Raw genomic sequence first — 23,785 nt, 5'->3', positions numbered from 1 at the left:
AAGACGACGTCATAGATCGGAGTGAAAGTCCTTGTCCTATCTAGGTGGTGTTGGATTAGCTGCGCGAGTAGTGACGTCGTTGCTCTCCGTCACAGCCGAGCGCGTGCGCAGCAGTTTCTCTCCGGCACCGAAATGGCTAGACCACGCGTCATACATACTCCTTAGGAGCAGGCGGCTTTCGATAAGCAACGCCGCGAGCAGAACCAGGAGCGAGCTACTCTACGCCACGCCGATGCTTCAGCCCAGCACTAGAACATGCTCGTTCAGCAGAGCGCAAGCAGCAACTGCGTACCGAGGGTCCGGCAGCCTACCAAGCCGTCGTTTAATAAACCGTCGGGATTAACGCAGTGATAAACACCGGGGTCGCATGTTTCAGCTTCGCTGGTTAACCTTCTGTACGGACTGCTTCGGTAGTAATTTTCTTTTATTTTGGCGCTAATTAAGTACCTACCGTTTTTTACCTACGCGTTGACTAATTCACGTATCTCGTGGGCGCCGGCAAAGCAACATTCCAGACGTCATTGCCTAGTGTGAGTCCTGCTTGGTCCACGCAAACTCGTTCCATTTCGCAAAAGTGTGCCATACGGCGGCTTTGCCTCAGCATGTGTATATATACGGCGGTGCACTCTTTAGAGGGGTACAGTACAATGTGGTTTTCTTCTATATTGGCGCTAATTGCGTCAGTACTGTTCTTTCTTTACCTACTCGGCGACTAATTTTCGCACCTTGTGGGCACCGGCAAAGCAGCTTTGCGGACTCCATTGCCTAGTGGGAGTCCTGCTTAATCAAAGCAAACTGGCTCCATATAGCAAAAGTGTGCCATACTGCGGGTTTGCCTCAACGTGTCTATGTATACGGCGGTGCACCCTTTACAGGGGTACAGTACAATGTGGTTTTCTTTTATATTGGCGCTAATTGCGTCAGTACTTTATTGTTTACCTATTCGGCTAATAATTCTCGTATCACGTGGGCACCGGCAAAGCAGCTTTCCAGGTGTCATTGCTTTGTGGGAGTCCTACTTAGTCCGAGCAAACGCGCTCCATTTCGCAAAAGTGTGCCATAGGGTGGCTTTGCCTCAGCGTGTCTATATATATACGGTAGTGCACCCTTTACAGGGGTACAGTACAATGTGGTTTCCTTCTATATTGGCGCTAATTGTGTCAGTACCGCTCTTTTTATCTACTCCGCGACTAAGTCTCAGATTTCGTGGGCATCGGCAGAGCTGCTTTCCAGGCCTGATTGCCTCGTGTGAGTCTTGCTTAGTCTAAGCAAACTAGCTCCATTTTTTTTCGCAAAAGAGTGCCGTACGGCGGCTTTGCCTCAGCATGCGTATATATACGGCGGTGCACCCTTTACAGAGGTACAGTACAATATGGTTTCCTTCTATATTGGCGCTGATTGCATCAGTACCGTTCTTTTTTACCTAATCGGAAACAAATTCTCGTATCTCATGGGCACTAGCAAACCAGCTTTCCAGACATCATTTATTCGTGAAAGTCTTGCTTATTCAAAGCAAACTCGCTCCATTTCGCAAAAATGTCCCATACGATGGCTATGCCTCAGCATGTCTATACATACAGCCGTCACCCTTTACAGGGGTACAGTACAATGTGGTTTCCTTCTATATTGGCGCTAATTGCGTCAGTACCGTTTTTTTACCTATTCGGCGAGTAAGTCTCGTATATCGTGTGCATCGGCAAAGCTGCTTTCCAGACGTCATTGCCTGGTGCGAGTCCTGCTTAGTCCAAGGAAACTCGCTCCATTTCGCAAAAGTGTGCCGCACGGTGGTTTTGCCTCAGTATGCCTATACATACGGGGGTGCACCTTGTGGTTATTTTTGCAGCGAAGCTGTACATGGCTAGCCGATTCGTCCGTGCGTCTCTCGGACGACATTACAACGAAAACTCCTTCGGCGCAATTCGAAGCGCATGCGTGAAATAAAAAGAAAGAAAGAGAGGCGCGCGTTTAGCCAACACCACCTCGATAGCACGAAGCCTCTTACTCCGATCCATTACGTCACGCTACCTGGCCCGAATTTCCAATGACAAAGCTGGCGTGGTGAAAGTGGCAAAATCACAGGTGCCTACTCGGGAGCATCCCCATTAGATTCTATGGTAGTCGGGCCAGGTAAGATCACGTCATGGATCGGAGCGAAAGGTCTTGTGCTATCTAGGCGGCGTTGGACTAGCTGCGCTAGTAGTGACGTCGTTGACCTCTGTCGCAGCCGAGCGCAAGAGCAGCAGTTTCTTTCCGGCTCTGAAATGGGTAGCCCACGCGTCATACGTACTCCTTAGGTGCAGTCAGCTTTTGATCAGCAACCGGGAACCAATCGGAACTGAGAACGAGCTCGTCTACGCCGTGCGGATACTGCTGCCTGGGCACAAGAACAGATTCGTGCAGCCGAGTGCAAGCATGAACTGCGTATGCAGGATACGGAGCCCACCAAGCCATCGTTTAATGAACCGTCGGGATTAACTCAGTGATAAACACCCGGGCCGCACGTTTCAGCGTCGCCGGTTAACCGTCTGTACGGAGTGCTTGGGTGGTAATTAAAGAATTGTGCTGCTATTCTGCATTGGCTCTCTTTGCACATGCCACACGAGGGAAAGGGTCTGTCTGTTTGATACGAAAACTCGATAAATCCAAGACCTTGACTGCACGCCTAAGCAGTATTCGAAAGTGAAGGGCAAACTTGGTTATAACGTATGAACTCGGATTTCGCTCAGCAGCAAGCCCCAGTTCCTGCACTCAAATCCCACTCGTATTCCGGGAAAGTGCATTGTAAGCTTTCAGAGACACTATACGAAAAATGCGTAAGCTTGAACTCTGTCGATGACATGATTCGCCACATTCTCAAACGTTCCGTAAAAGAGGCATAGTCACCGTCGCTTTATTGTGCGAGAAGGGTCGCTTTCTCATTTTCTCTCCTATAACAACAGAGCCACATGCGCTCTTCTGAAGGCTCGTGCGCTTGACGTTTGAGCGAACAGCAGCTCTAACTTTTCTCGCTCAAGCCTTAAAGCGGCCAAAGCGCGGGAGGCGCAACACTCGCCCCGAAAGCTCGTTCAATCTGGAGACCAAGCTATGCGTGCACGCAAGAGAATGGAAAAGTTTCGCTCGAGTGCCAAATCATGCAGACGCCTCTTATTCTTCCCTTTCGCCCCATTCTTAGCTCTCGTTGTTGTTCTTGCATTCCTCACTCGAGAGAGTCTGGCATTGTACTTGCAGTTCTCAGAACACTCCAACACTTCAAGCTGCCAGGTTTGAAAAAAAGCACTTCACCTTTTGGTAGTGGATCTTCCGGTCCCTTAGAGCAAGGTTTCGGCGTGGGCGTTTGGCTCTGAAGGAATGAAAGAGTTGATGGAGGCTTTGCAAGCCTGCATGGAGGTGGTCTTGTCCTTAGCGGCTCCAAGGCGATGTTGTCGTCTATGTTCTTCTCCTGTTCGGGGGCGCACTTTGTGACGTCATCTTGTTCTTATTTATTTTTTTAATCTTATGGGGACATCCGTTAAAGAGAAAGGAAACAGGACGGTTATTTTTCAACTATGTGAAGGCAGTCAGAAGGCTGAGCTTTTTGGGGCAGGCTATTCCAAATTCCCAAAGGATACTCCGAAAAAAAAAAAACGACGAAACTAATGAAGAACGCTGCACACGATATAACGTAAGTTCCAAGCACACGAGCAGTATCATAAGGGGCTTGAACACTGGACGCGTGGTGTAGTGATTTTGTGCACTCACAGCATCAGACTGGCAGAACGCCACACAACTGTTAGTAAACATAAGTGACCGCCGAACTTGCACATAAACTCTATGATCGTGATTTAAATTTACTGGTTTTACGCGCCAAAACCCCGATCTGATTATCACACCGTAGTGGGGACTATGGATTTACTTTGGCCTCCTGAGGTTCTTTAACGTGCACCTACAGCTAAGTACGAGGGTGCTTTTTACATTTCGCTTGCATCGAAATGCGGCCGCAGTGGCCGGGATTACATCCCGCGACCTCGTGCTTAGCAGCTCAACAGCAAAGCCACTTAGCAACCATGGCGGCTCTGTGCTCGGAATGCAAAACACGTAACTGGCACACTAACATCACACTTTTTCAACAATGCCCTTAGTAGGCGCACTTCGCCGTAAAGAACAACAACAACAACAACCTTTACAAATCCAGCGAAAACACAGGGAAGGCGGGAGATGGAAATTCAAGACGATGGGCAAAACGAGAACAAGGTGAAAGCAGGAGCCAATGTTTCGACAAGTCCACTTGTCGAAATGTTGGCTGCTGCTTTCACCTTGTTCTCGTTTTGCTCAACGACCTTTAGATGTATTTATACAAGGTGTGAAACGTAACTTGTGCAAAAATTCAAAAAACAAAAGAAATGCGAGTCCCATGTTGCTAGACACAACCAAGTTGTTTTCCATCACTTCGAGCAAGTCAGATTTTGTTTCGTATTTCGCGTAATTACATAATTAATCCTTAGTTACTTCACAAATAATATAATCATAGCAAACTTGTCAATCAGAAAACTTGGGCTACCATTAAAAATGCGCGATCCATCTTTCTGTTGCTCGATACATGCTACATAAAAGTTTTTTTTTTCCAATTATTAAAGATGGCCCGGAAACCACAAAAAAGTGCGGCGCGACAAGTCGCGAGGCACTTTCCGCGTGCTTTTGCTGGTATCATGATTAGAACTTCTTCAAATATTGTGCAAGAAATTAATGTACCTAAAAAAAGGGGGGGCACAGTGGTGAGGTCTCGCTGTTTTGCGGGAACCTACAACGCACAGGCGTTATATAGCTTCAGGAGGTTATCGTACCCCTGCGTATCTTTCAGTACGGAGAGATATACATGCAATAACCTCATGAAAATCTTGCAGCTATGCGCGAGCTTTCCCTCTGCACTTCTACCGCGCATACATTTGGTTGACTTACTTTGGTTACGTTCAGTGTAAACCTTTCGGAAGCCCTTGAAGCAGTCTGTAGTCTGCGGCAACTTAAGAATGCGGGAGATTTCACCGCTGTGCAACTAGAAGAGACTTTGTATATTTGCCAGCCAATAGCGTTGGTTCATTTCAACGACATCACAACGCAGACGCGCTTCTTTCATTGTTGACGTCTCTAGGGAGCAATATCTCTAGGGAAAAACAGATCTAGGGAACAACAAACACCGAGAGCAAGCACTGTGAATTATTGAAAAGTGTGGTAGGTTTTTTTTTTTGGGTGGAGTCTGTGCTGAATTCTATGGTGGTCATTGATGATAGCGATGTTCTGAAAACAGGCATACACAAGCACACACGCAAGGTACGAAGGGAGGTCAATCGCGTTGTTTCTTAGAATAACATGAAGAATAAGCAGTTCCCTACGCATTCCAACTGAACTGCTAGATTCAATATTGCGTACCTACCTTCCCTACCATCTCCGATAGGACTTCGATTAATTTTGCTTTCTGCGCAAGCTTCACAGGCAGGGCGACGTGTGCAGCTCCACCGACCCAGTATCAGGTTTTGCTATTTGAGGTGGACCCAAGGGCAAACGGCTACCGAGCGCGCGAGTTGCGAAAGTCCGGTCGAAGCGGTCGTGTGTTCACGCGCATGTTGTAACGTTTCAGACCTGGCAAGTTCTTTTATCGACTGTTCTGGGTGCCTTTCGAAAAGAGCGAGTAGAAGAAGCAAAAAACAAAAAGAAAAAAAAAAAGAAAAAGAAGGAACATACTGACAAAAAACAAACAAACTTGCAAGCGCGTACAAAAAAAAAAAAAAAAAAACGAGTCGTTCGGTTTCCCTTACTATTATCGTTCATCGCATAGCCAGGCTCACGAGCTCGGTGGTTTTGCTGTCTTTATATACAGCTGGTCTGCGCTGACGTTATCGAGGTCGCCGTATTGACGTGCAGCTAGCATGATGGAAAGCTGCGCGTTGCATTGATCCGCTTATCTCCAGCAGCCCAGTGGAATCTGCGAATAGGACTACAAAATGGTGTACATGTGCTCCCTATACAGCATACGAGGATCTATTTGTTGGTGGTGTGCTGCTAAGTTCATGCACTACGTGACGCCTAAGGTTGAGAGGATGTTCGAATCGAGTAAGGATATATTCAGGATGGAAAATTACGCAACGGGACAGAGGGCGAACGCATCGGCCCAGCGCCTGATCGTCACGTCAGAGCGCGCGGTGGGATTTAGTGCTCCCGCACCGCAGGTACAGCTATACGGCATGGCAGTGGGAACATTTGCGCATCGATTAAAGACGACTGCCGGGAACCAAACATTCCCGGCCGATAAGCCGAGCCTCGAGGCCACGTGCTGTGCCGATACTGCGAGGGAAAAAGAAAGCGAAGGGAATGGCTTCGAGGAGAGTTCACTCCTGGTATGTTTCCTTCCTCCATGGATGTTCGACATACGCCGCCTTGGCCGTGAGGGGCACAGGGTTAATTTTTAACACATATGTGAACACGCGAGGAAGCGCACCGGAAGACGGCTGTTGCGGTAACTTAGTGTACACGTATCGCACGCGTAGTTCGGGATATCTCGGCACTGATCCCACCTGCGGCGAGCTCTGTCTTTTAGTCCGCTTTTCTTTCACCCTGTATTTATATCTGAAGCGAAGTTTTAAAAACCGTCAAGGGCACGTATTGTATGCGTCGCGCAGGTGAATGGTTTCTCAGAAGATATACGGGTGAGTGCCATTTCCTGGGACTCGAACGCTTTATACCGTGGCTACCACAGGATCATAGGCCTCTCGCCAGAGCACTAACGTTCCGGCGAGAGTAGGGTAAACCGGTGAATTACGTTTCAACAGACCACCGGATGCTCGATATTATTGGCTTCGCAGTGCAGGTAACACGTACTACACTACTTCGATGTTAAGCCGAAAGTGACCGGAAACAAGTTTCGCCACATCCGTCAACTATACAGACTAAGAAATGTTTGCATCTGTTGGGGCTTATCTCGACCCCAAACGATAACCATGAGCTATCGCTCGTGCCTTTCCGTTATCTAACGTTTCTCTTACGCCCCCTCCCCCCAGTGTAGGGTAGCAAACTGGATGCTAGTCTGGTTGATCTTCCTGCCTTTACTATTCTTTCTCTCTCTCTCTCTCTCTCTTACTCGGTTTTCATCTACGAAACCGCCGTGCAACTACCCTTTGTGCTTCAACACTCTCAAAAATCATTCAAGAAAATAAAAATCACTGCTCCTTCCAGTCCGTGCAGATAGAGAAAGAATAGAAAGGTTGAACAGCGAAGCTGTGTTAGTTGCACCGAGTGTTACACCATGCAAATGAAACTTCGCAAGCAGTCTATATTGTAGCTATCTTTTGTTTCACCATTCTTTCACATCATTTTCGCTTTTGCGTGCTTCGCGTGGTGAGCATGATTTATGAGCGCTGCCGTTTAAACTCGGCATCTCTGGCGCGTAGCTCGGGCTCCACCCTACGACGACGGTCCCGTTCACGAGCCAACTCCCGCTGACGCTCGCGGCAGGCAGCTTCTTCCTCAGAAATACGCGCTACTCGTGGTCTTCCCATATGTGTAGCTGGGATGCAATGTGTGGAACCACTAATCCAAAGCTCCCTATATCGGGCGCAAAGCCCACCACTGGAGATGCGGGCGCTGCAATCGTTTTCACGATTGGTTAGATTGGTTTGACGATTGACGTGGCTGCCGGCACTTCTGACTGGCGCAAGAAGCGCCGGCAGCCACGCGCTCCTAGTATCGCGTTTGAATCGCCATGCACTCTTCGTTGACCGCAAACAGACCGCATAACATGTGTTTCTTTCGTGGCAGGGGTGAATCAATCGTCGATAAATTCGATGCCGATCTGGCTCGATCGCCGAAGATGCACCGTCTGGCCACTGTATAAGATTCGCGTATAAGATAGCATTCTCACAGGGGGAAAGGGGTCACTTCAAACCCTTACTCCCTGTTGAGCTCTTCTTCTCCTCTCCCGCTAGGTCACGTGGCCCCGTTTTAGCGATGTCTGACAACGGCGGCACAGGGTTCGCGCAGAGAGCTTCACTGTAAGACACCAACATCGAAACAACTCTGCCGTGACGTCACGGAAACGAACCACCGCAGTTGGCCGGCGCACCTATACGAATTCACAGTTTTTTTGTCGTACAGCGATGTGTACCACTGCGTTCTTGAGCTGACACCGTCAAAGTTGTAACGGATCGCCGTCGTCTTTCTAGTACAACCGGCCGCCTACTATCGCACAAAGCCTTTGCGGAAACCGCGCTACAAGATCATCATAATACTCATCATAATAATGACAATTGCCAGCCGCGAAAAGGAACGTTATATTGTCGCGATACGTGGCTCGTCTTGATGGAAATCGCACGTAACCAGGAATTACTGAATAATGTCCCGTTAGACATGTCTCTCTCTAGGTGCGTTAATTTCGACGGCTCTTACCGTACCGGTGCAGACTTCGTAATTAGCGCGCTCCTGTAGTTCTTTTTTTCTCGCTGTTGTTGGAATGGAACCAGGTAGAGTGGAGCCGTACGGGTATTTCAGACGCCGAGCACGGCGCTCAAATTATACGAGTGAATGAAGCGCAGAAGAGGGCGTAAGTGGATCACACCCTTGTTTTACTGCGCCCTCTACATTTCTCCCAACTGCGCCCATATAATTTTTGCTTTAGTCCGTAGCCTTCTAGTATAGTTCAAGGCCTACTCGTTTCTCTAGCTCGTGAAACCAGACGTGTTGTTACAAATATATCATTAGCGGAAAAAATAATATCAACAGCCTGCTGTTTGGATGTTAATAGACAAAACAATGTCACTGGTGAAGACCCTGACCTGAACAGGAGAAACGTGTACGAAAAAAAACAAAACCGTACCTGTGGTTTATAGCTTATTATGACCCCCAACTCTCCGGCACGAGGCTGCATGTTGGCTTGGTTCCAAGCCGCGGTAGTGGCTGCATTCCTGTAATAGCAGAATGCGAAATCGCACTTGTGGCGAAATGTTTGTGTACACAAGAACCGGACAAGGTCGACATTAGCAGGAGTGACCTAGACAGAAGTGTCTGCGTTCCTGTGTACCTGAGCAAATTTTTGCGCTTATTTTCCTCTTTACAATCAATCAATCAATCAATCAATCAATCAATCAATCAATCAATCAATCAATCAATCAATCAATCAATCAATCAATCAATCAATCAATCAATCAATCAATCAATCAATCAATGTGAATGCTGTTAACCTTCACGAGCAACTTTTATTACATTTCTGTATTTATACTCTTGTATGATTGTAGAAGGTGGTTTATCCCTTTGCTAAATTCGCATGTTTTCTCTCTCTCCTATACAAATCCTGGCAGTAATTACCTATAGGGTACAGAGAGGGAGGGAAAGCAAAGAGATGAAAGGCAGGGAAGTCAACCGGACGAGCGTCCGGTTTGCTACCCTATACTGGCTGTAAGCGAAAGGGGGGAATCAGGGAGTTACTGCTCACTTTCTTGGAGGGCTACGAAGTAACTTGATATGAAGCTATACACCACGCAAGGAGCGTTGGAAAGGGAGAGCTAAAGCGTGACGTTAATACGCAGGACAACGGTAGCATTGGTTATGCTAGAGCAAACATGGGTAGCTGATATACTACAGTTGAGATCAAGTTGGGCACGCTTTATGTAGCGTGTAGAGCAGATAATCGGCAGGCAGAGTAAACGAAATGGGTGGCAAGAAAACGGAGACGCAGCCGAGGACCGCAGAGAATTTGAGGGTGCAGTGAAATTAGGATGTCTGAGGGACAGGATGGAACCGCCTGACGCGATATAGAAGAACTGGAGATCGCTAAGTGGGGTGACTTGTTCCACACAGAGCATAGAATCTTGTTAATAATGCTGTAAAATGGTCTCAAACGACAACAAAGTAAGCTCGTTTTCGTTTTCTTGCAGGCCAGCGAGCCCGAAATCTACCTCAAGTCCGGCCAGTTCGCAGACCAAGGCTGGTTGCACGGTGACGACAGCGGGCTCGACGAAGCCTACCTGGACGCAAGACGAACGCACGAAATCATCGAAAGAAGTGAGAATGACACAGGTTTTCTACACATTTGCTTCCAGATTTAAGCGCGAAGACACACTCGTGTTTTAGGACAACGTAGGTTGAGTTTGGGACTATATTTGATTTATCAACCGAACTCGGTTACCGCAGAAGCTGCAGCCGCTGATTACCACAAGAACTACGAAATTAGCCAAACATAGCTCTGCGAGCATGTGAAATTGAAATGTCTACTAGCTATGGAAGATCCTTACCGTGCATTTCCCATTTTGGTGCATCACTCCCCGACAAACACTCCCCCGACAAACACTCCCCTCCCACGAACGAAGGGAGCATTTATGCTAGTGCACGCTGACTGAACCAACGCCGAAAGGCAATGGCAAGATGGTCTTCCACGGAGACACTGCTTAAAAGATGCTGATTTCTCTGCAACGGAACGGTGGTGCCATCTCTCACCGTGCGGAGTATTTCGCCGTGTGCTGCTGTAGCGGTGACAGATGGCGCTACCATTCCGTTGGAGTGACATCGCCAGTTGCCTGTAAGTGACTATATACTAGGCCTTCATCACTGGATGTCGAGAACTAATCTCAAGAATACCGCCAAAATAACGGTTGAATTTTGGGGACGAGGTGAGATAACGCATGGTGAAAGTCTGCAATACCATTCACTTCCCGTGAAGCGGGCAAACACTTCAGAAAGAGCTAACCGTTCGGCTTGAAGCGGGCAGCCCAGGTGCCACCACGTCAGACAATGAAGTAATTTTCGTTGCATCCGTGCAATGGAAGTCTGCGGGACACCTCGACAAAACACGGCTTCCGCGGTAAAACCATCCGATTCGTCGCACGACTAGTCGTTCCAACAAATCATCAAACAATTTCGAACAAGTGTTCACTACCTCCGAAGCCGGTTCCAACAGGCTCTAAACCTTGGACATTTCAGATGGTTCTGAGGAAGATGTGTTTGTCACTTAATTCTTATTTCCATCCGCCTTTGATTCGCACGCCACCACACCTTTGTTAACTCACAGCCCGTCGTTCCTCGTGACACGCAAGAAATGCTGATCAAAATCAAAGCAAAAGAACTATAAGACATGACCCTTGGACGTTCTAAATAAACAGCAAGATGAAAGAGTGTTTTAGCATGTTGCCCATTCGAGAACTTCTGCATTTCCAGGGCAAGAAATAAAAAAACAAAAGCTTTCAGATGTATACGAATTCAAGCAACTTGCTCACGAAAGACACTGAATCTGTATAAGAGAGTTTTCCCATCCTTCGGAAGTCCACCCCAAATATACCCAAGACTTTGCAAATGCTTCACTATTGTCCTTGCATTTCTTTCGACATACCCGTATCTTTAGAAATGATTCGCCACATCCACGCTTAGTAATTCTATAGTCTCCGAAGTGTCCGACGCTTGCTCCTATTCACTGCGCCTGCTCAGTACACGTCGGCGTACGGTAAGGCATTCTCATCAATGCGCATACGGCCTATTTGAAGCTGCGACATAAGCTGCGTTGCCGGCCTTTCTATGGCTTACATTCAATACCGACCCCGGTGGCACCTACCACCACCGACGCCAGGCGGAAACCGTCGTTTCTGAAGGTCAGATACCTACGAGGCGGTACTATGCATTCGTGCGGCAGAATGCACGGGCAAGGATTGATGAAATGATTGGCAGGAACCTGGTATATTTAATTCCTTGCAAAGCAGGAAGTGGTTTGCTCGGAAGGATTGCGGTCCCAGCGAACAGGACTCGTACAATTACGCAACCAACTAGCTCTAAAAGTCGATAAACGCTGTTCCCTCAGAACCAGATAAGTAATCGACCTCTTCTCTCCCAGACATTGCTGCGCTCGCCAGTCGACTCAGGCAATCAATGAAACACTGCGTTGACTGTGCTGTACGTGGAGGCTGTCTGGCGGTCAATACAAATATACTAAAACGCTTTTCCTGGACACATTATGGATGAGCGTGCGGTGCGTTGCAGTGCGGAGATCTTCACTAATGTACGCGAGTTAATGGACGCAGGAGGATTTTCGCGAAACGTGCTTTAACCCGCCGTGCACATAGCCAAACCAGCAATCAACAGTACCAGATGTGTTTAGAGCTCATCTACAGGTTCCAGGCTGTGCAATGACGTGAAGGAAACGTCGTTTTGAACGTGTAGATTAAAAGAGAGCTAAGGTTGTTTGAACCTATATACTGCAACTTCCTCTTAGCAAGCTTTTATCGCACATCGTGCAAAGAAGACGTGGAAGTTTTTTTGGTTTCCACGGAACCTTTTGTGGGACGACTTGCACTTTCACATACGTGCAATACGTGCGACAAGCAAGCAAGCAAGCAAAGACAGCAACATTAGTTCACCCCCCCCCCCCCCTCCGCTTTTTTTTTTTGCTGCTCGCCGTCCCTGTAAACGCCATTGCAGCGGGCCTTCACAAGAATCCCCTGTATTCACCAATAAACTGTCCTTTATTATGGCAGTTGTGCCAGTATGAACACCGCGCACTTCACCCGAAGGTAGGGTTTTAATCCTACCATGTGCACGTTTTTTATTTTGCCGCTTCCGTTTACCTACTAGATGACGCAAAATCAGAAACAGGAAGTCGATGCTCCCTTCCAATCAGAAGCAGGTGGCTAATTAAAAAAAAAAGTAGTCCCCTTCCGGCACGCTTTCCTCTACTCCGTTTCATACTTAATCGGCAACGCTGCTACGCAAGTTTAGTTCGGTCGTACGAGTAGTGTCCCTCCGCGCGCTTCGCAGTGCAGTTGTTTTCTTTTTCTGCGATCCTTTCTACTTGATAACCTCCTAATGCAATTAAAAACCGGTGAACGTAAAGGTTATACGTCAAATCGTGCATCAGTGGTGCACCTCTCTGCATCGAGTATGCGGCGCACTACGTTTTGGTCGGTGAGCACAAGCGGGGCACTGCAGCTGCTGTTACCGCATACGCGTCATTTCACTCGTTTGGTGGTAAACAGGTTAAAGGTCTCCGATATTTTCCGGCTAATAATTACGTCACATTTTAAACATAGAGGCACGAGTCTGAATGTTACATCTACTTTTAAGATTCACTATATATATATATATATAGACATTCGCACCGCTGCCTGGTATGTATGAGACTAAGTACAGGATCCAGGATATGGGGGCGTGATATACCATAGCTCTACTCGACAATGTCGAGCCGCACGGCTCCGTGGCGTTATATTTCGCGTGCCGACATGCCGTCAGGATCGATTGGGCGTCGATTCCTCCACACTGAGAACGCGGCAAGAGCTAACAAAGATCACGAACCACGCGGAGAGTTGTTGTCGAAAACAGATCGGGTTTATAAACGCGGTTGCCTAGCAAAGCATGCACCCCGCACGGCGGGAGACCACGCGGGAACGGCGCGTTATGGTCAAGGGTTCGCGACACAGATCAATGCGTTCGCTCACAGTCACAGGCCGACGGAGACGTATGTATACTACTGCGCAGCACGTAGCCAGAATTGAGCGAAAGCCGCGGCACTAGTAAATGGGAGTGGCGACAGCATAGGAAAAAAGACTAAAAAGCTTTCAAAACCAGCAAGAAACAGCAGCAGCGCTGTGTACCGTATCGATGCGCGTAATGGCCACACTCGCCTAACAAAACTGACTTGAAGTAAATAAGAAAAAAAAAAAAATTAAGGTCCCCTAGGATGCTTTTGACGGCCGAAGTGCGGTCTTAAACGTAGCTGCGGCTCCGAAGAAGGGCCTTCAGAGTAAAGTACACTACTGTGTCCCTCATAGCCCTGTGCGGCTATGTGGTTTATATTCCCGTGAGTTACAATTCTTTACGCCTGAATCTCAAAATAAGTTCTTCCTCGCCTTAAGCCAACGTGCGTTTCTATAAATGCGACCTACAAACAGTCCTTGAGCTCTCACAGAAGGACACAAGCTCTTTTACTTGCTTCACTCTGAGAGAGAGTAGGGCTTCTTAATATACGCCTGTACACACGTGGCAGAGGTCACAGAGTCGAGGGCAATAACCTCGTCTCCCGTCTACTGGAATCCACTGGACTATGGGACTCCGTGGTACATTTTTGGTTTTCCTTACAGTGCGTCAAATAATAATAATAATAATAATAATAATAATAATAATAATAATAATAATAATAATAATAATAATAATAATAATCTTCCTTAAAACATATGTACACTCGACAGAGAGGAAAAGAAGTGCGGAAGGTGGTTTGTTACTGCCACCAGAAGGAGCACAACACCTGCCTACTACGAAGGTCAAGCGGAAAGTCAGAGAGGCTGAATTAATCTCATGGGTGGCGGCAATGGAAAAGAAACCTGCCATGAGTAACTACTTAAGAGGAAAAAACGAAATCAGGAAAGAAACCATTTATGATAACTCAAAGGGAAGCTCATTACTTTTCGAAGCGAGATCGGGATGCCTTAGAACACGCACCTATAAAGCGAGATATAAGAACGAAGAAGAAGCATGTGCTTGCTGCGGTAAAGCTAGGGAAACGACGGAGCATATTTTATTAGAATGTGAAGACGTCTACCCAGCGGTCGATTTAGGCACCACTGGCCTCCTTGAAGCCTTTGGGTTCAGCGGGAGTAATGGTAAAGCAAACAGGTCCGCAATAGACATTAGTAAGAGGCGATTGCAGGATTGGTGGAAGGAAAGTAGGGAAACGACAAAAGACGGAGACGTACAAAAGCACAATTCGCAATAGGGGATCAGAAAGTTTGGACGCGGTAGTTCATAGTGTTCTTTTTTTTTTCATTGGTTAACCTAGGTAGGATATTAGGCAGCATAGTAGCAAGAGCTTGGTGCCGCAACCCACCGCCCCGTTCCAAAGGGGACGCTCATAACTTCCATCCATCCATCTATCCATCCTGTTAAGGGAGGAACTGATGCAAAAAATAGAGTTGCAATATAAGAACAAAAGAAAGAAAGAGAAAAGACAGAACGTGATGCCAGAGCACAATTAGTCAAGCAAAACAGTGACACAGGACATCGTACAATCCCTGTGCGCCAATCGAACCAAACAATCAGCAATAATTGTCGTCCGCATTCACGGATGTCACCCTATATTGTGGCTGAGTGCTTCTCTTTTTCTCTCTTTCTTTATTAAGTCGTGAAAAGGAACGACTGAAAAATTTCAACTCTCTAACTCCTCCGATATGCGCAGCCATTGCGCGCGTTCATACGGTAAGCTCACACTATGGAGAAACACGAAGGACTGCGGAAGAAGAGATGCAAACGCGAAACGCACGGGTAAGGGCAAAGGTGGACACACAAATCATTGGCGCACCTCCAGGCATTCATTTGTAGCTGCCTGCATGGACTATGCCTGCAAGCCATAGACGAGCCACCTCGGCGCGTTTATGGCTTGAGCACGAGAAAAAAAAAATGAGATGGAAAGGGGGGTGCCTTTTCCGTTGGCTGACTGCGTTTTGTCGATCGAAGCGTCTGGATCGCTGCAAAGCGAACTGCGCACGGCAGTGCTCGCACGACTACGACCGGTGCGTGAAGGCGGCTTTTTTGCATACGGGGTGGAAAGCTTCGCCCCGGCGAGACGCAGTCGACCGGCAGCGAGAGACATGGTGAAGACGCGGTAAATCACCGACGCTTTGACTCACCAATATTCGCTTACGCACTTGCACACGTAGCTTCAGAAGCGAGGGTTGCCCGCGATAAACCTCTTGAATCGCATACCTTGCGCCGGCAGCTTCGGAAACGGGAGCAATTTGGAATGAAGCTTTCCTCGATAACCTGTTGAGTCGTGGTTTTCCCCTAGCAGGAACTGGAATAGGCGAATAACCTGGGTGAGCTGCCTGCTCTTCAGTTGAACCCAATCAGCGATAAAATATGACGGGCTGTCGATAAATTAGTCGAAGGTTGAACGGTTTGTAGGCGCTTTGAAGGCTCTGCTGTAAGAAATTCAAGCTGGTAGAAAGATTGTTCGATCATATTCTATTATGCGTAGTCGTAATTCTATTAAAAAATTAAATCTTGATTTCATGTGCAGTGGCTCATGTCGTGCTTTTATTTTCATAATATCGATTGAACCGCCAACTCACCGCCCATGCGCAAGTCAATTATTGGCTGCACACATTATGAGAAAAGAAAGGAAATATCTCTTCGCCATTGCTGAAAGCGCACAGCGCATCGAACAAGCCGGCCAGAATGGCAGTGCCTTCAGCAGAGTGGTCGCGCGTACTTAGCAGAGTGAAGTGAAATGCGGCGCTGCGTTGAGCATGTGAAGGGTTCAATTTACCCGATGCTCAATTACAGCGGGTTTTTTCCTTGCCACCGCTTGGCAGAACTGGCAAAAGCAGGTCGCGTACACAAATGTCTGCACCATGACTGAAAATGTTAACACGCGTACCGTATCCACAGCTTTTTTGTAAGGCGTGAGGAGCTTTACTGATTAGAAATTAATCGACTGGCAAAGTAAGAGAAATAGCATGGTATCCAAGCTTTGGCTCACGGACAGCCTGTGATGCATCTACTCCAGACGTACTTCAGCAGGTGTGGACAGAAGAAGGCGAGGTGTTGCGAAAAAGTTCCCGTGATATCTGTTGAGTGCGAACTTGTACCGATGGCTTCGAGAGACCGGATAGGCTGCAACAGATATTAGCCCTTCGGCAGTGCGCGCGTGTGTACATCCTTTTCGATCACGATTGAACGACTCATTTAATACCAATAAGATCAGCTGCCAAGTAGTAGTGTAGCGCTGAGGGTATCAATTGCTAATCTCCCTCATCAACTGCACACATAATTAAACATTCGGAGATTTTCCGTGAGCGAAGACTCCGATCTCATCACGAGGCACGCCGTAGTTTCACTACTAGATGTTCTTTAACGTATACTTGATGCACAATAAACGAGCGTTGTTGCCATTCCGTTTTTCGCATCGTCGGAGAGTTTCCTCTTATTTCTTTCAAGATGTAATATTTTATTCACTGGACGATTCATTGTTTGCAGAGGAGCCGGCGACACAATAGTTGCCGACATCTCCAATTGCCCACCCATATAAAACGCTCACGCAGTCACTTTCGTCAATTTGCCCGCTGTCATCGCAGGGATAGGCGTCCTCACTCCGCCGTCCCTCTCAAGCCCCGACGGCTTCCTGCCGCATTTGGACTCGACGCGACTGTTCCTCTCCCGACCGGGCAAGGCGCGCCGGTCGGCCGGTAACGGCGCGGTCGCGGGCGGTGCCACAACCGCCACCACCACGTACCAGTGGTCCAACGGCGGCACCGCCGGAGCGGGACCGTACCAACAGCACCGCGTGACCACCACAACGACCACGACTACGCACCGGTCCACGACCACCGTCGAAGAGACGAGCGTCAGGGACCAGGTGCACCTGCTCAAGCTTCCCGCGCCTCCCAAGGACGAGAAGGACCTAGTGGAGAGGGAGGGGAAGCCGGAGGAGGAAGAGGAGGAGAGTGAACGCCAACAGCAGGCTCTTGACGGCCAGTCAGAAGACCGGTAAGGAAACAAAATTGTGCAGACCCAACGGAACATTATAGAATCTACATAAAGCGAAAGTTTGCGTAAAGCGGTCATTTAAGTAGTACAGAACCGTTTCATCTTTCGCAACGCGTTTTGCAGCATAGCCATTAAGCGCCTTCCGGCAAATCAGCGCGGCGTGCGAAAACCCCGAAAAGCGACCCACGTGATCCACGCCAAAGCGGGTTAACCTTGTATCCGGGATCGGCCCAATTTTCATTACGCTATTTACGGGATTAACCTAGTTTACTACTGCTGCACAGTCTCCAGGACCTTACATCCCTGACTCGCGCGCACACCAAAAAGCTTTGGACTAGGAGACATGTACCGATGAAAAGCGCTACGCGACAAAGTACGTAGTTTCTGGTGAAGTCTCTTGCTGAAGGAGATGTATTAGATTTTTTATTTTTTACTGGTCTTAAGAGGTAAGCTCGAGTGCAGCTCTTGAGCAACGCAAAAATTGAGGAAATACAAATGGTGCCTTAATAAGAGTTTTAGTTCTTTTAAAAACTGTTTTATACGTAGCACTGACGAAATTTGACCAGAAACACTACCTTTTTTTACAGTTTTGTCAGTTTTGGTGCGAGGAAGCAGCGCCATACATGTGCTTTGCCGCGTTGTTTACTGAAAACGTGTAATGGATACCAATCCGTCCCGTGTGTCAGCGGCGAGACTCACTCTTGATAAGGAGTCCTTCAGTGTTGCGTCAAATGAATTAAGTTCACCCATGTGTCAGTGGTATTACTCGACGAAAAGTCAATCGAGTAGACGGGTCAAGCTATGGGAAAGAAGGCAAAGAGAGCTTCGCTTTAATAGTAGAAATGATGTGCCTTCAGGCGCATACTTGTTGCACTGAGGATGCCAGGCAACGTTTGTTCTTCCACGGCGCAATTCCGCCGGTATCAGCCGGCAGCTCTCACATCAGCAGGAGGGGGGGGGGGGGGGGACATATAAGCCAATTCGCTACAAGTGCTGTCACTGCTGTGACAGTGATGTGCTCTCAGTGCTGTCAGTGCTGTCACACTTGGGCCTCATATAAGCGAATTCGTTATGAGCGCTGTCCAGTGTGTGAAGTGTTCAGCAAGACAGCCCAGGCATGAGCCATGTTCAGCAAAGTCCAGGACTGTTCGTCTATGAAGCTTGACCTTTAAACATCAGGTGCAGAGATGAAGTGTATATATAAGGACATGAACTGCTGCTTGCCGAGTCACAAAGCGACAACATCTATGCTGTGCGCGCTGCGCAACTCGCTCAAGCCAGCACCAGTCTTGCGCATATCTTTTGTGGATGTTCAGTCCATTTGGTTTCCTATAATAATCAATAGAGAGAACTCTGGCGCAGCGATCGTTCAACCGCCACGGGAATGAGGGTTAGTACATGAATTTATCTGATCTTCGTGCTTCTGGCTTCAGGGATTCCTGTGGTTTAGTTTGTTACGATTTACCTGCTTTCATTGGCAGAAATTTCAAAGCAATCTATACTTTTTTTTCTTTCTGAAATGCAAAAGGCAATAGGACTCTGCGAACACGCATAATCGCTGCTAATTACAGCGATTGCGTTTGTCCATGCGTCCGCAGCGTAATGCTTTCAATATCGGGAGTGCGCGCTACAGGTCCTGTGCTCGAATCCTGCCGTCGAACAATTTTATTAATGTTTATTTAATTATATATAACGCAACATTCTGTTGGAAGTGATCAATTTACAAAGTTACGAATCCATTTAAAGCCAGAAGGACGAAGCTAAGGCAAGTCGATGCGCTAACCATCGTTCACATGTTGGCTGAAGCGCCCTGCTTGCAACTCCCGTAGAAACTAGCGCCACAGTTCATTCTAGTCATTGTACAAAACTATATGATTCATTTCGCCGTAGGACCAAAGGCTGGCAGGTCATGCGAGAAAAATGCGTGGCATAATGCAGGTGCTTAGCCCAGTCTTCGGCTTGCCACTGTGGAACCTGTGTGATTTCTTTGACGACTGGCACGATGCCGGACAAAAGCGATGCGTAGGCGTGACCGTGGTTTACGGTTGCCAAATTTTGCAAGATACACATAGCAAAAACGACAAACTTTAACTAAGTCTTCACTAAGCAATGGTGCCTATAGCACGGATAAAAAAGCATTCGCTAAGCGGCCAACTTTCTTTAATGTACGATTAGACTTGTCCTGACAAATTTATGCCTCATTTACATGCTCGAAGGGTTCGAGGGTGTTTGCCGACAGCTGGTGGCGATTGATAATGCCGTTGTGCACTCCCCACCCAGCGACTGCTTTCTACGCATGTTATCCGCATTTTTACATAGCAAAGACAAGTTGAAGTATCGTGCCGCGTGTATCTTAATTACTGCCGTCTCATTTAAGCTGTCGATAAATTCTGTTCCCCCGCGATGAGTTGGACAGTTCAAACCAAGCAGCCAAGGTTTCTTGCTGTAATGCCTTGGAAAAGGAAGGAAGGAAGGAAAAAGTGAAGGAAAGGCAGGGAGGTTAACCAGTTTAGCTTAACCGGTTTGCTACCCTACACATGGGAGAGGGATGGGGGCGATGAAAGATGGGGAAGGGAGAGAGACATGACACAAGGGTATAGACAGGGGGCAGTGCAGTGGACATTGATGTAGCATTTGAATACCGTACGTTTCGAAAATGCAGTAACTGCTACGACGATAACCTGAGTGAAGAAGCATGTTGCTTATTAGGAAGCCGGAAAACGCCCCTAAAATTTACACAAGGTTTATAGCACCGTCCGTAAAGACGTCTTGGCTTCGCTGCCGAGAGTCAACAAAGGAAGCTCACAATAAAGATCAGAAAGAGACGACGAAGATTTACGGGCACCCAATTATTTGATAATGTCAGCACTTTTAATATACGAGTTAGTCGGCGCCATGTAATTGGGCAGACGTGAGTGACATAGGTGTGTGCTACCCTTCGCTGAAAACTCGTCTGCCGCGCCACAAGGTGCTGACGCGATAATATAGGTGCTGATGGTATTAAATAATTGGGCGCTTTACACAGGACACGCTACTGTCGCCTGCTTTGCTCCACTAGGACATATCTCTGCTTTTCTTTTTCGAGCTGGTTATATGGTGTATCATACAGGAATAAGAACACCTGTCCCTGCTCTAGCTACTGATGCCCATCATCCTCCCATTACGAGATCGCGGTTTCAAATATCGACCATGGCGAACGGAGTTGGGCGAAAATATGATTGTTCGGGTAATGAGGCTCTGCCGAACGTTGATGAACGTTGAAGGTTTTTCTTGTTTGGCATTTTTGTAGTGCAATGTGGAATAAACGCATATAGATACGAAGAAACACCCCTAAATATTTGTAATGTGTAATTACTACTTTGATGTGCGAATGCCTCTTTTGTAATGTATTTTCAGAACATGCTGGGAAAAAGAGATGCAATAGCAAGGTAAAGCGAGAACAATAGCTCGAAATCGGAGTTCCATAAAGAACTGTTACATTTATTGCCATTTAAACATGTGGTACACATACCACACATATCACCTCGGGCCTTTAATGAGGACTTTCATTTGATCAAACACTGCCTCCACTCGTACCACTACGTTATGTCGCCCAAACATGTTTGCTTTCAACTTTGTGTAGTTTGCAGAGCGAAGCTTACCTGCTCATTCAGCCGTACTAATTGCGTACAGACGCACACGATCAAACACACACACACACACACACACACACACACACACACACACACACACACACACACGCACACACACACACACACACACACACACACACACACACACACACGCACACACACACACACACACACACACACACACACACACACACACACACACACACACACGCACACACACACACACACACGCACGCTCGCACGAACGCACACGCACGTAACACACGCACACCCGCGCACACGTCTTCTTTCGTCGATCGGTTAGTGACATCACAATCCGCGAGACACGCACCTACTTACACCGCTACGCTCGGAAGCACACAAACACACTTATCGCGTTCCCGTCCGTATACCTCGTCCCCATGTGCGCAGGGTTCACGAGGAGCACACAGTTGGGGAGGCCGACGGCCCCGAACTGAGCGACGCGCCTCCGCCGGCCTCGTCGGTTCGGAGAAGACCCTCGGTGGCCTCTTCGTCCCCGGCGGCGCCGGTCACCGGCGCCGATGCCAAGGACCTCGCCGCGCAAGAGGTCGACGACGCCAGGGCCAAAGACCAGAGCGACAACGACGTCGACGACGCTTCGGCCCAGCGCGATCAACAGCGCGAGCCCAGCGAAGCGACACCCTCGCCGGCGGCGTCTGTCAGAGACCGCCGCAGCCGCAGCGACGGAGCGGGCACGATCACGCTGACGCTGCCGTCGCCCACGTCGGGTGCCGCGGCTCGCACGTCTCTCGGGTCCCAGAGGAGGCCGAGCCTGACCGAGTCCCGACGCAGGAGCGTGGCCACCGTGCCCGTGGTGGAGAGCAGCAGGCTAGCGGTGCCGACGTTCCAACAGCAGCCGCGGAAGCTGAGCTTCGCCGGCGGATCGTTCGGACCGAGACGCGGGGACGAAGACAGTGGGGGCCAAAGGCGAGTCGTTCGTGCGATTTTGTCCTTTCGGCCCGGGCCCTTCTGTATCGCTCACCTGGGCTGCGAATCATGACGATGTGTTCGTTTTTTTTCTGCGTACTGCCGTTTTGAACGAGGAAGTGAGCTTGATTAACGTACCCATCCGATCGTTCACTTACTCTGCCCCTCGCCGGTACTGGTTTCCCAAAGAGTCCTAAAGTGGAGCTCCTTGGCACGTCGTGTAATTTGGATGACTTTCTTAAAAGATTGAACGGGTTTCTTGCAAGCATGATGGGTTGAGTGGCTTTCAAATGCGTGCGCGCAACTCTATATTGATTATATAGGCCGCATATTTATTGCTAGTCTGAAGCCGAAGCCCGGGGTGACGACGTCAAGAGAATCAACGATTCGCTGGAGTTGGCAGTTCTCAGATCAACCCGAATGTATAATGTATGATTGGCTTGCCTGGCGAATGTACACTGTACGTCTGCACAAGCTGTGTACCTGCGCACCTGCCGATCTTCATGTCCCCGTTTACCTTTGTGTCTTGGTCGCCCATCTTTGTGCGCCCCTTGTGTTCAAGTTTGTTTATTTATTTATTTATTTGTTGCTTTCTTTGTTTTTGGCCACTGCAAACAATTGCCAACAATGGAGGAGGCCGAAATGAGAGCAACAATGAGGCAGTACTTTATCAACCATTTCTCCTGTCTGTCCGTGCTTACTTGATGATCTGCGTGTGGAATTTTAATCAGGTTTTTGCGAAACACGACACTAGCTATTCAGCCATTGCAAAGCTCGTCAGTATTTGATAGATACAGTCAAGGTCTGATCGGGGAATTCAGCAATATGGCCGCTCATGCACACAAACGGTAAACTGATACACAGTGACCGATTGCAGATCCCGCCGCTTCTGTGATTTTATCGCTTTGAATATTTGTATTCAAGCAATGTCGAGCTTTCTCAATGTACATATTAATGGGTAAATGTGTAAAAACAATGCGCGCGCACGCACGCACGCACACACGCACGCAAAGTAATACAGATAGATAGATAGAGAGAGACATGGCAGGACAAATGAATGCGAATGTACTGGCATACTCGTGAGCGTCGATAAACACATGCGCGCGCAGCCCTTTGTTGCGAAATCCAAAGATAACCGTTCACTGACTTCTTTTTCGCACGCTCCGTGAACGTTTCCCGTAGCAGTTCCATAGGGCGGTCGGAGTAAAGAGGATTAAAGGATCACGCGAGCCCGCTGGGTGCCCGAATAGGTGTCGCTTATTCAACTGGGACCTTTCACGCTCCCGTTCTTAACAAAAAAGGGAAAAAAAGAAACAGAAAAAGGAAAGACCGAGACGTCGAGAAAAGAGACACAGTCGAGAGGCGAACAACACTATCGGAAAAGGCACCAAGCACCTGTCGCCTTCAGCTGGGCTTCCTTTCGCATGAGAGACTTCGGCGTGCGTCTATTCAACAGTCGTTCAGTGTCCCTATGAGCAACGCGTGCGCCCCAAGCAGTGGGCTCTAAAGAACGACGCGGCTCAGGAAAAAAAAATGCAGTCCACGGCACTTGCGCGTCGACTTGCAAATCATGCAGGCGCAGGCGGCGCAGCTCAAGGCACTCAGCTATACAGGCGTACGCGTGCGAATGCGTTGATAATGGCGCTGTCCTGAAAGGCGTAGAGTTTCTAGCGAAAATTACTGGAAGGACGCTCTGACTTTTGCGTCTACGGGAGCGTCAAGCACAG

General features: G+C 48.2%; 1 protein-coding gene across 2 annotated transcripts in view; it reads left to right on the top strand.

Moving 5' to 3' along the window:
• The window catches only part of LOC126539050 (uncharacterized), a 124,352-nt gene that overhangs the window by 74,917 nt on the left and 25,650 nt on the right, over window positions 1–23,785 (top strand). For both annotated transcript variants that reach the window (XR_008614135.2, XM_050185760.3), the window contains exons 5-7: window positions 9,897–10,023; window positions 17,067–17,478; window positions 21,522–22,058. Coding sequence is in view for 1 of the 2 variants with exons in the window: in XM_050185760.3 (XP_050041717.1) it covers window positions 9,897–10,023; window positions 17,067–17,478; window positions 21,522–22,058 (1,076 nt within the window). In the remaining variant the exon portion in view is untranslated. The remainder of the gene's footprint in view (window positions 1–9,896; window positions 10,024–17,066; window positions 17,479–21,521; window positions 22,059–23,785) is intronic.

This window comes from Dermacentor andersoni, chromosome 11 (genome assembly GCF_023375885.2).
Source record: "Dermacentor andersoni chromosome 11, qqDerAnde1_hic_scaffold, whole genome shotgun sequence".
Taxonomy (NCBI): Eukaryota; Metazoa; Arthropoda; class Arachnida; order Ixodida; family Ixodidae; genus Dermacentor; species Dermacentor andersoni.
The sequence above is the reverse complement of the archived record's forward strand: the minus strand, read 5'-3'. Positions and strand labels throughout refer to the sequence as shown.